At 39.1% G+C, this 13,365-nt stretch overlaps 1 protein-coding gene across 1 annotated transcript; it reads left to right on the top strand.

The window, feature by feature from the left end:
• The first annotated feature begins 144 nt into the window (after window positions 1–144).
• LOC110045923 (uncharacterized) lies at window positions 145–13,164 on the top strand. The gene is made up of 3 exons (XM_020751582.2): window positions 145–564; window positions 2,500–3,301; window positions 8,586–13,164. The coding sequence occupies exons 1-2, from the start codon at window positions 309–311 to the stop codon at window positions 3,261–3,263; spliced, it is 1,020 nt and encodes a 339-aa protein (XP_020607241.1). The 5' UTR covers window positions 145–308; the 3' UTR covers window positions 3,264–3,301; window positions 8,586–13,164.
• Window positions 13,165–13,365: the final 201 nt, after the last annotated feature.

Raw genomic sequence — 13,365 nt, forward strand, 5'->3', positions numbered from 1 at the left:
ATTTTATTTTTTTGTAGAATTTTATACTTTCATCTTTTAAATTGTGTTTGAAATCTATTCTTTTATCAGATATTCGAACTTGTTGAAATTTGTCTGCTATTTGCATGAATCATGCGTTTGTCTCAGTACTTTTTTGTGTGCAATATTCCTGAAGTGAATAATTGCATGACATACAAAAACGAAAAGTGAGCGTGTCTGTAAAATCGGTTGGGGGACTGGTTCAAACTTTACAGTGGCGCCATTTTGATTTTACTTGGGAGAGAAGGAGGGAGGCAGGTCGTAACCAAGTCAAGAGCATATAAAAAATCATGGCTAGAGTTCCCTTGTGTCGTCTCAAGAATGGTCTGGAAATCCGCCGGATTTTAAACGGAATGTGGCAAGTTTCGGGCAGTCACGGTGCGATTGATTCCAACAAGGCTTCTCGAGAAATGTTCAAATATTTTGACGCGGGTTTGACAACGTTCGATATGGCTGACATTTATGGCCCCGCGGAGGAAATCTTTGGCGATTTTTTAGAGCAGCTGAGGGAAGAACGAGGCGAGGAGTCTGCTAAAAAAGTGCAAGGCAAGTTTTAAATTGTAATATTTCTGTGAAGTTTGGAAAAGTACTGTGCTTTGTGCATTTTGAGGTTTATGTTGGCTTGTCGACGTATTCACCTGTTTGTAACTTTACAGTCAGCACGAAAAAGCTCATTTTTCGATCTTGAAAATTGTTCAATATCACTTTTTTATATAGCTTTGACCATTTCTTGAACAAACTGAGTCCGAAAAAATTATCAAGTTCATAGACCAAGCAAACATTATTTGCAAGAAAAAGTAGTGAAGTTCAAGATTTTTTATCCTAGTGTTGCTACCAGTATTAAACATTCTGTTAATTAAATTTGTCACTTTTGATTTAAAACACACCAAGGGGGAAATCCTCCGTTTCATCTCTATCAAATTAGATAAGTGTCATACAGTGATTCCAGTTTTTGCATTCATGATATAAACCAGTGGATGGCAGATGCTTCTTTTTATCATTTCACTTGAATTTTTAAATCAAGCGTTATTTTGCCAAAACTCTGCAGTAGTCTGCCAGTGAGGCTCTTTTTTCCATCTAACACATGCTGTGTTACTTGACCACTCTTTTCAAGTGTTTTCTATCCCCAATGCATGAAACATATCTGCTGAGATTTAAGATGAAAATGATTTCTCACTGATGGCTTGGACCCACAGAGGCCCATACATATGGGTTACTGACCAAGTGCGAGGTCAAGATGGCTGGATATTGACCAAGTTCTTTTTTGCCAGTTTATGGACCAAGCTTGTGGGTTTATGGACTGAGATGGAGTCAAGGTCCATAAACAAAAACAACAAAAAAGGACAAGGCCAGTATTCAGCCATCTTGATTGAGCAAGCTAATGATTATTATTTTCCTTAGACTGTGAGCAGTCTTTTTTTTTCCTTGAAAATCCATGAGGAAGAATGCAAAACAAGTAAGCATGCAAAAGTAACTGCAAGCCACTGGTAGTGTGGGCATTGGAAGACTAGCGAAAAGAGAGACAGCAATGGTTTCATACAGCATTTTGGATGCTACTTTGACAGGTCACATCAATGCCACCTCCTCCCTTTTTTGATATGAGACTCCAGTGTCTAATTTTTTATAAGAATCGATCAAAGCTATATCTAGTAAGATGCAATGAATGGTTCAACAGATTGCAGCTAACAACAGACCTATAACCACTCAAAGATTTTCATACTGCTCGTTCAAATGGCTCTACTCTACTTTAAAGTCCTCCTTATACCACAGTCCTTCAAAAACAACTGTGAAGCATAAAACCAATATGTGCAGGTCCAGAAAATATCCATACTCCCCCCACAGAAGGGATTGGAATTTCCTGGGGGGTGGGAGGTTCTGTAAGACCAAAAAATTTAAAGAAATGTGTGAAGCTTTACTGGAATTTCCAGAGGGGTGGGCGGTCTTAGAAAAAATCCCTTCCATGGGAGAGGTATGGGTATTTTCTTGAACTATAAATATAAAGGTCGCAAGATCGAAATTAAAATTAGAGCGGCAAATGTCATGAACTGCAGGAGTCACACCGTAGGAGACAAAAACAGAGTTTGGTGTGCACTGTATGTCACTTAAAAGGGCTACTGACAGATGTGCGTCTTAATTTCCTAGACTGACCAATAGAGTTACTCTGTCACCAGAGTGCGGGGCAATCAAAATGTTGTATAAAACCATTGCCGTCTCTCTTTTTGCTCGTCTTCCGATGCTCGCGCCACTAGTGACTCGCAGCATAGTTGTATAGAAGGTCCCCTCCTCCTGCCTCCCCAAAGAAGAATGAACTATTTATTATGGATTATGAGCTCAAGGTTTCTGTTGTATGGTAGTTGACATGGGGGCAGTGCAATACAATATCAAACATACATGTAGAAACTGAGAGCAAACCATCTAATTGTTTTCAATCTGACAGCACTATAGAACAATTTCACATTATTTACTGATTTTCATCAACAGCACTAACTAAATGGGTTCCTCAGCCAGGCCCGATAACTAGGGAAATTACCAAAGGACGTGTTCGTCTTGCCATGAAACGAATGGGTGTTGATAAGCTTGACATGCTGCAGTTCCACTGGTGGGATTACTCTGACAGCCGCTATCTTGATGCTCTTGCCTATCTTAGTGAACTACAACATGAAGGTTTGATTGGAGAACTCTCACTTACAAACTTTAACACCAGACATCTTAATGAAATCATCAAAAAAGGAATTAGTATCTCAAGTAATCAAGTTCAGTATTCTATCATTGATCGCCGTCCCGAACAGAAGATGATCAAGCTTTGCCGTGAGCATGGAATTAAACTCTTGGCTTATGGTACTTTGGGTGGTGGTCTCATATCTGACAGATATCTAAACAAGAAGGAGCCAGTTAAAAGGGCGGAGCTACATACGGCGTCCCTTGGAAAGTACAAGCAAATGATCGATGCATGGGGTAGCTGGGAACTGTTTCAAGAACTTTTGTCTAACTTGTCTGAGATTGCACAGGCACATAACAGCACCATAGCTAATGTTGCTTGTCGATACATCTTAGACAAACCAGAAGTCGCTGGCATTATACTTGGGTGTAGGTTTGGTGTCCCTGGCGCTGAGCATATTGAAGAAAATTTGAAGCTTCTTGACCTGGAGCTTACTTCAGATGAAATCCAGAAACTTGAGCAAACTCTCAGCAAAGGAAATGACTTGTTTGAGACAACTGGAGATTGTGGTGATGAGTACAGATAGCGTGTTATTGGGGAATTTCTGTTGGCCTTTCCTTCAAGGTAAGGTAGTAGAGTAGAGCATTGAGGTGAATCCTTCAAGAATTAAGCTACAAGCTTTTAAGTGCAAGTATATGTAAAAAAAGTGAAGGTGTTAACAGCATTGACTTGTCTAATAAAATGCTCTCCTGAGAAAGCATCTGATATTCGCTGAGAATCTAAAGAAATTGACTGGGATTCAGGTGAATCACCAAAAAAGTCAACACCAAGAAAATAAAATTTTGGAAAAGGGGGGAAATGCATTGTAGAATTTTTGAAACAACCTTCACCTCCACATTGGTATTGCTCTGCAAGCTGCTTGTATTAGTGTCAGTTGCTTCCCTCCTCCCCCTTCCTTTTACAAAACAAGCTTTGGGTGCTACCTTGGAACAGTTTTTCAACTGTTCATCCAGAGTGCACATTTTCAGAGGATAACACTGTCTTGTTTATAGGGCTGTTAATGTAGAATTTTGATCTTATTTAGGATGTTCATTGAATGTCTTTGTCTAGCAAACTATCTTAAATTAGATTTTGATAGATTTTATCACTTTTATGGTTTAGATAGGTCTGGTACAAAATTTTCAGTAGATCAATCATTTGGTGATTATGTGTTAATCATTGTTTATGTCAATACAGGTCTTATTTAGAATGGTATCTTTCAGGGTTCAAATAAAATTTGATCCACTCCCAGATTGTTCTCCCTTAGGGGTTTCATTCAAATTTTCAACAAGAGAAGGTTTGCTCCAGAGACTGAAGTGTTCACTAAAAGTGTCTACTTTAGAGTGTCACATGTCCACTTTAGAGAGATGCTTGCTTTAGAGATTGAGATGTCCACTTTAGACTTGTGTCTGTTCATTTAAGGTGTCTGCCTTAGAGAAAGAGGTGTCCACTTAAGAGACTGAGCTGCCTACTTTAAGAGTCTGAGATGTCTACTTTATAGACAGAGATGACCACTTTAGAGACTGGGGTGTTCACTTTAGACTGAGGTGTCTACTTTAGAGACTGAGGTGTCCACTTTAGAGACTGAGGTGCCCATTTTAGAGACAGAGGTGTCCACTCTAGAGATTGCAGTGTCCACTTTAGAGACTGAGGTATCCACTTTAGAGATTGAGATGTCCATTTTAGAGATTGAGATGTCCATTTTAGACACTGAGGTGTCCACTTTAGAGACTGAGTTGTCCACTTTAGACACTGAGGTGTCTACTTTATAGACAGAGGTGCCCACTTTAGAGACTGAGGTGTCCACTTTAGAGACTAAGCTGTCCACTTAAGAGACTGAAGTGTCCACTTTAGAGACTGAGATGTCCACTTTAGAGATTAAGGTGTCCACTTTAGAGATTGAGCTGTCCACTTTAGAGACTGAGGTGTCCACTTTGGAGATTGAGATGTCCACTTTAGAGACTGAGGAGTCCACTTCAGAGACTGAAGTGTCCACTTTAGAGACTGAGGTGTCCACTTAAGAGACTGAAGTGTCCACTTTAAAGACTGATGTGTCCACTTTAGAGATTAAGGTGTCCACTTTAGAGATTGAGCTGTCCACTTTAGAGACTGAGGTGTCCACTTTAGAGATTGAGATGTCCACTTTAGAGACTGAGGTGTCCACTTCAGAGATTGAGGTGTCCACTTCAGAGATTGAGGTGTCCACTTCAGAGATTGAGATGTCCACTGTAGAACTGAGGTGTCCACTTTAGAGACTGAGGTGTCCACTTTAGAGATTGAGTTGTCCACTTTAGAGACCGAGGTGTCCACTCTAGAGATTGCAGTGCCCACTTTAGAGACTGAGGTATCCACTTTAGAGATTGAGATGTCCACTTTAGAGATTGAGATGTCCATTTTAGACACTGAGGTGTCCACTTTAGAGACTGAGTTGTCCACTTTAGACACCGAGGTGTCTACTTTATAGACAGAGGTGCCCACTTTAGAGACTGAGGTGTCCACTTTAGAGACTAAGCTGTCCACTTAAGAGACTGAAGTGTCCACTTTAGAGACTGAGGTGTCCACTTTAGAGATTAAGGTGTCCACTTTAGAGATTGAGGTGTCCACTTTAGAGACTGAGGTGTCCACTTTAGAGATTGAGATGTCCACTTTAGAGATTGAGATGTCCACTTTAGAGACTGAGGTGTCCACTTCAGAGATTGAGGTGTCCACTTCAGAGATTGAGATGTCCACTGTAGAGACTGAGGTGTCCACTTTATAGACTGAGGTGTCCACTTTAGAGACTGAGGTGTCTTCTTTAGAGACTGAGTTGTCCACTTTAGACACTGAGGTGTCTACTTTATAGACAGAGGTGCCCACTTTAGAGACTGAGGTGTCCACTTTAGAGACTAAGCTGTCCACTTAAGAGACTGAAGTGTCCACTTTAGAGACTGAGGTGTCCACTTTAGAGATTGAGATGTCCACTTTAGAGATTGAGATGTCCACTTTAGAGACTGAGGTGTCCACTTCAGAGATTGAGGTGTCCACTTCAGAGATTGAGGTGTCCACTTCAGAGATTGAGATGTCCACTGTAGAGACTGAGGTGTCCACTTTATGGACTGAGGTGTCCACTTTAGAGACTGAGGTGTCCACTTTAGAGACTGAGGTGTCCATTTTAAAGACTGAGGTGTCCACCTCAGAGACTGAGTTGTCCACTTTAGAGACTGAAGTGTCCACTTTAGAGACTGAGGTTTCCATTTTAAAGACTGAGGTGTCCACGTTTGAGACTGAGTTGTCCACTTTAGAGACTGAGGTGTCCACTTAAGAGACGGAGGTGTCCACTTTAGAGATTGAGTTGTCCACTTTAGAGACTGATGTCCATTTTAGAGACTGAGGTGTCCACTTTAGAGATTGAGGTGTCCATTTTTAGAGACTGAGGTGTCCACTTTAGAGACTGAGGTGCCCACTTAAGAGACGGAGGTGCCCACTTTAGAGACTGAGGTGTCCACTTTAGAGACTGAGATGTCCATTTTAGGGACTGAGGTGTCCACTTTGGAGACTGAGTTTTCCACTTTAGAGACAGGTGTCCACTTTAGAGATTGAGATGTCCATTTTTAGAGACTGAGGTGTCAACTTTAGAGACTGAGTTTTCCACTTTAGAGACTGAGGTGTCCACTTTAGAGACTGAGGTGTCCACTTTGGAGACTGAGGTGTCCACTTTGGAGACTGAGGTGTCCACTTTGGAGACTGAGATTTCCATTTTAGAGACAGGTTTTCACTTAAGAGACTGAGGTGTCCACTTTAGAGACTGAGGTGTCCACTTTAGAGACTGAGGTGTTTACTTTAGAGACTGAGGTGTCTACTTTACAGACAGAGGTGCCCACTTTAGAGACTGAGGTGTCCACGTTAGAGACTGAGATGTCCATTTTAGAGACTGAGGTGTCCACTTTAGAGACTGAGGTGTACACTTAAGAGACTGAGGAGCCCACTTTAGAGAGGTGTCTACTTTAGGGACTGAGGTGTCTACTTTAGAGAGGTGTCTACTTTAGGGACTGAGATGTCCACTGTAGAGACTGAGGTGTCCACTTTAGAGACTGAGGTGTCTACTTTAGAGACTGAGGTGTCCACTTTAGAGACTGAGGTGTCCACTTTAGAGACTGAGGTGTCTACTTTAGAGACTGAGGTGTCTACTTTAGGGACTGAGATGTCCACTGTAGAGACTGAGGTGTCCACTTTAGAGACTGAGGTGTCCACTTTAGAGACTGAGGTGTCTACTTTAGAGACTGAGGTGTCCACTTTAGAGACTGAGGTGTCCATTTTAAAGACTGAGGTGTCCACGTTAGAGACTGAGTGTTCCACTTTAGAGCTGAGGTGTCCACTTAAGAGACTGAAGTGTCCACTTTAGAGACTGAGATACCCACTTTAGAGACTGTGTCCACTTTAGAGATTGAGTTGTCCACTTTAGAGACAGATGTCCATTTTAGAGACTGAGGTGTCCACTTTAGAGATTGAGGTGTCCATTTTTAGAGACTGGGGTGTCCACTTTAGAGACTGAGTTGTCCACTTTAGAGACAGAGGTGCCCACTTAAGAGATTGAGGTGTCCACTTTAGAGATTGAGATGTCCACTTTAGAGACTGAGTTTTCCATTTTAGAGACTGAGGTGTCCACTTTAGAGACTGAGGTGTCCACTTTAGAGACTGAGATGTTCACTTTGGAGACTGAGGTGTCCACTTTAGAGACTGAGATTTCCATTTTAGAGACTGAGGTGTTCACTTAAGAGACTGAGGTGTCCACTTTAGAGACTGAGGTGTCCTTTTTAGAGGCTGAGGTGTCTACTTTATAGACTGAGGTGCCCACTTCAGAGACTGAGGTGTCCTTTTTAGAGGCTGAGGTGCCCACTTTATAGACTGAGGTGTCCACTTTAGAGACTGAGGTGTCCTTTTTAGAGGCTGAGGTGTCCACTTTATAGACTGAGTTGTCCACTTTAGAGACTGAGGTGTCCTTTTTAGAGGCTGAGGTGTCCACTTTAGAGACTGAGGTGTCCACTTTAGAGACTGAGGTGTCCACTTTAGAGACTGAGGTGTCCACTTTAGAGACTGAGGTGTCCACTTTAGAGATTGAGATGTCCATTTTAGAGACTGAGGTGTCCACTTTATAGACTGAGGTGCCCACTTCAGAGACTGAGGTGTCTTTTTTAGAGGCTGAGGTGCCCACTTTATAGACTGAGGTGTCCACTTTAGAGACTGAGGTGTCCTTTTTAGAGGCTGAGGTGCCCACTTTATAGACTGAGTTGTCCACTTTAGAGACTGAGGTGTCCTTTTTAGAGGCTGAGGTGTCCACTTTAGAGACTGAGGTGTCCACTTTAGAGACTGAGGTGTCCACTTTAGAGGCTCAGGTGTCCACTTTAGAGACTGAGATGTCCATTTTAGAGACTGAGGTGTCCACTTTAGAGACTGAGGTGTACACTTAAGAGACTGAGGTGCCCACTTTAGAGAGGTGTCTACTTTAGGGACTGAGGTGTCTACTTTAGGGACTGAGGTGTCCACATAAGAGACTGAGGCATCTAGTTTAGAGTCTGAGGTGTCTACTTTAGAGTCTGAGATGTCTACTGTAGAGTCAGGTGTCTTTTGTGGACACAGGCGTCCACTTCAGAGATACATGTATGTCTGTTTAAGATAGCAAGGTATCCACCTTAGTGAAGAGTTTTTCCCTTAACATAATTTATGTCTGTTTCAGAGACCAAGGTATCTTTTTAAGTGTGGGGCCTGCCTTAGGGACTGAGATATTCATTTAAGAGAGGTGTCCACTTTAGAGGCTGACTGTAACTGTTAACTTTGAGATCTCTTCTGGTTAAACAAAGCATTGACATTTGTAAACTTTCCTTTATTGCAGGAATAGGCAGTAGCTTGTATGATAAAAGTCACACTTACCATTGGTCAGTGAATAATTCAAGGTGTTAAAAAAATAGAAAAGTATAGAGTGTAAGAAAGCAAAGGTTCACTGGGAAACCTCTTATCTTTTGCCAGCGACTGCCAAACAAATGGTACAGCTTTGACTTATCCTAGACAGCTGAATAAAAAGAACTCTTAAGACTCGCGTGCAGGGCTGGAATTAAAGGCTGGTCATCACACAATGTTCAGCCTGATTGGGGATTTGATCAGTCAAACTTTCGTCTTGCTGTTAATTTCCAGTCCTGCATGCATATAATGTTAGTCTCATCTGAAGTAATCTTTTCACAGACACCTGCAGCAAAAGACTGCAGTGTAAGATGAAATAATCATAACTTATGATCTCACTGGTATTTGCAGTTATTTTACTTCAGATTGAGACCGGAGTCTCTTTATTCAGTGGTCAAGTAGAACTGGAAACTGTGTCCACTCACTTTAATAAAGGACCAGGGGCACAGTTGACATGCATTTTGTTTTTCCAGAAAATATCTAGTTATACTCCTCCCACAGAGAGTTTTGGGTTTGACCTCCCCCCCCCCCCCCCCACTTCCCCCTTGGAATTTCCAATAACCCTCCTTAGGGTAGGTTTGGATATTTTCTGAGACCACACTTTTGAAAGAGTGAAAATGGGGAAAATAGTATTTTTTTTTAAAAGAAGCACATGTAGAATGTACAGAAGGAGTATTTCAGATGAAATCAAAAAGAAAAAAGTATAAATTAAGGTGGCTGAACACAATTTTTGATACCTGTGTTTCGTTCACCTTTTTCTCTCAAACCCTTGATCCCTCGGTCACCAAAATTGGCAGCAAGCAAGTTAACAACACAAACTTTGGTTTTTTGATAGTTTAGCTGACGTATGTGCCATTGCCATGGCAATATGGATAAATATAAACGGGCCTTTAAAATCGCTTTAGTTGATTTTGTAGAAAATCTAGTCATTAGATTTTCTTTATAATTTGCATGCAGCAAGCTTGTAACAATACTTACAAGTTAACCCCATTTTGATAATAATTTAACAGAGAGATCTTTAATTATTCCTTGTTGAAGGGTCACTGGAATATCCAGAATTTCCTTCGTTAAAGTTCAATTTTTTTCAATACTCCAGTTACTTATTTCCTAAAGTATTTTTGTGCCAAATTTCGTGAAATTCTAATGAGTGGTTCTCGAGAAAAAGGCGTTTTTCCGAGAAGACAATTTTTCATTCAATCCCAATTTTTTGACTTATTACGCATGCGCTGCATTTAACTGGGTTCTTTTGGTAACAATGAAAAAGCTGAGAATTGCTGGGTTCTTTGCATTGTTACCTTTTGTAACATATCTTTGCAATAAAAGATTAAGATGATCAATACACTGCGTTCAATTATAGAGAAAAGTAACACAGATAATGTGGGCATTGGGCAAATAAAGTGATCGCTCTATTGACAGCATGTTTGTTTTTTGCAATCCTTGTGCACGCGCTGAATTGCATCAACAAAAGCGCGTGCGAAAACTGTGTTCGGCCACCTTAAGTAAAAGTCATTTTATCAGTGTACTACTTACAAGTAATACTAGACTTTTAAAGTTATGATTTGATGTAATGCGGTGAATCATTGGCAGATGAGGTGCATCCAAAGGGAAAAGATCAATAAGATAACCAGTGAAAGGTATTGAATTAATGGCATAGCATATAGACTTCTGTCCGTTATAGTTAGTTAGAGTTACCTGTTTGGTGAATAACTTTCATTCAGGATAAATTTGTATCATAGGATGTAGTTTTGAATAGAATTTAAAGCAGCACATGTATATAATTTTGCTTCCTTAATTTTACCTGAGCCTTGGAGCAAAATAAGATGTTTAATAAACAGACACAGTTAAAGCGCTTGTATAAGTTATGAAATGCCAACTGGCTGTATCACACAATTTTTCAGTACCACTTCCCTATCTTTCCTATGGTGTTGAATAGGCCATTCTCAATATTATTATTATATTAAAATCCTAACTTGGCTCCGACGCTTGGGGGAATAAAACAAAACAAATTCACTTAATTCATCCCTCAACCTCAATATGATTTGTTTTGTTTATTCCCCCAAGCCTCAGAGCCAGGTTAGAATTTTGATATATCAAAAATGGCCTATTATAGCAATCTAGTGAGCTCTTAATAAGTGTGTGCAGAGTTAATCATTATGATTAAAACGGTCTTCTACTCCTAATATAAGAGTGCAGAGTCAAACATTATGATTAAAAAGGTCTTCATGGCATTGCATAATTTTCCAAGTCTTTTGGGCTGCAAATATTTAACATCTAAGTAGCTGTCCTGTGCCTTAAAAGTGATATGATGAGATATCTAACAGCTTCATTTGTATATGTTGAAATGTTTCCTAGTAAAAAAGATATTTTAAGATGTAACTCAAGTTTTATTATAAAGGTTCATTTCTGGAGAAAACTGCTGTTAAGGTAAAATGGATCGAACAACTGAGCGTGGGAAGTAAGATATAATTTGCATGGAAGTCATACAGGTCGGCCATGGATCATTAACCAGTAAACAAAAAGCTTCTCGAGCAGTTTGTTTATGTGGATTAATTTAAATTGTTGCTACGTGACTTTGCCCACATAACTTATCGTGTTTGTGAAAGTAAGTGGAAGATAATTATTTACGTTGACAATGAAAATTCCTGTGGGAACAGAGATTTATAAGTCCTTATAGTGAATAAGTTTAATAATTAAGAAGAACCCTTGTCTTAGGATTATGGCAAACCGCAAAGCTTAAAACAGAGGGTTTTTTGGTGTTAATATGGGTATTGTATTATCAAGATCTCTGTGGAAAAAAGTAATTAGCAAGTGAGGACAAAAACTACAAGGTCATCTAAATGTTCTTTAGCAAAGTTTATTTTAAGTTTTGGCTTTGCATTGTAAATAGAATCCTTTACAGCCATGGCTACACAATCCTCTCTAATGCTACAAAAGAGACTAGTATGTTATTTATATTAGCAAGACCTCTGTGAAAAAGCAATCTTATGACAATAAAGGGAAAAAATTGTCTAAATGTAAACTTGCTCTGAGTGATGTTCCTGTCTTTGTTGTGACAAACAAACAGTTTAAAATTAACATAATTATAGATATGGAAATATTTTTAGTGGCATTTGCCATAAGTCACAAGATAAAGAAAATAGGATCCCTAAGTGTTATGTTGACCGCTGTTTGATTGAGAGTGTTCAGAATGAAACACCGTACTAAAGGGCAATTGGATGTCCTCATACAGCACTTGAGTTGTACCCTTTTGTGAATTTGTTTTTCATTGAGTCAGACATAAGTCTGGCATTAATTTCAAGAATTGTTTCTATAAACTAGCAAAATAATTATGATCCTAGCTACCAATAATTCATATTTTAAAGCATATATTTTACTCTCAGGACATCAAATTTGAAAAAATGGATTGTAAATTTATGGTGGTGAACTGCTTGAATTATGTAAATTTTATGTTCACTTGACTTTTTGCCAAGGTTTGTTTGCTCAGTTGTCCGATCATTCAGTGTGAAAACAAAACACTTATAATAATCACACTCTTTGTTTTCGCTAGTTGGTGCATGATGTCTCCATAAAGGCAAGAATTAAGTAATTACTTCACGCTTTGCTAATTGCCAAGCACCCTTTACATACTTGAAGGTGGCAAAGTCATTATTACACAAAGTGACTGAGAATAAAAGGATGGCGATATTTTTCAAAACAACACTGTTATGGAAATCAAGGCTGCATGATCAGGTCACGTAAACGTAAAAACAAGGCTTATTGATAATTAACCCCCTCTGTTCTTGGTAGTATTTCTTGGTTATATTTTTCACTTTCTTTAAATTCCATTTATAGCTAGCTTAAGGCAGACTATAAGGATTAAGCACCTCACCACATTAGAAGCCAAAAAAAGTAGACCAAAAGTGAAATTCTCTCTGCAAAACGTATAGGGCATAAATGGGAAGATAAGTAGAATTTGAAAACTGAATGAAGAACTTCAACCTGTTATCTGGGAATGAGTTAAAAAATAATAAAAAATCAAAGAAAATATTTTGAAATGGGTGTGATCATTGAACTTTACAAGTTATTGATATGCATGCAAATCATTAGTTAAGGAAGAAGGTAGCTGATCAAGAGAAGATTTGTTTGCCTAATATTTCACAAAACAACCTATTTGTGTACAAAGTTCGTCTTACTAATTTATTGAAAAGTTGTCTCCACAATCATGTCACTGTGGATACTTAGCTAAATGTGTTCTTCCCTTCATACTCTAAAGACTTCATGTAATTTCATTAAAGCTACCCCTTGCATTGGGATTACTGCAAGAAGCTTTTCTGTAAGGATCTTTATGTATAAGTTTATGTCAATTACTATTGTAGCACAGCTTAAAGTTGTCCTTTTCACATATGCATGCCACGCTGAGCAAATATAATTATATAATGTAAATCGCTTGTTTGTGGTAAATACATGTTTTTATAATTTATTCATAATAGAAAGCAAAACAGAGTTTACACAATAAAAGTTATAGAAATACTGAATCGTGTTTTTATTTATATTTGGCTGAAAAGATTGATAAAACGCTTTAAAGTTGCATGTTTCTTCGCGTGCATGTTGTTTTTCAACTCTTGTCACGCCCTAGACATAACCCAACACTTTGGAATTAACTTTCTAGAAATAGCTTCTAGAACCTAATCCTCTGAGTAAGAATAGCACAGCTCTTGTTGTAAGGTCTATAGGTC

Source organism: Orbicella faveolata, unplaced genomic scaffold, assembly GCF_042242905.1.
Source record: "Orbicella faveolata isolate gen_17 unplaced genomic scaffold, um_ofav_v1 contig_27, whole genome shotgun sequence".
Classification (NCBI taxonomy): domain Eukaryota; kingdom Metazoa; phylum Cnidaria; class Anthozoa; order Scleractinia; family Merulinidae; genus Orbicella; species Orbicella faveolata.

Coding starts and splice junctions, on each gene's coding strand:
- LOC110045923 (XM_020751582.2), top strand. CDS start 309: ATGGCTAGAGTTCCCTTGTGTCGTCTCAAGAATGGTCTGGAAATCCGC. Junction 565..2,499: donor GTCTGCTAAAAAAGTGCAAG/GCAAGTTTTAAA, acceptor TTTCATCAACAG/CACTAACTAAATGGGTTCCT.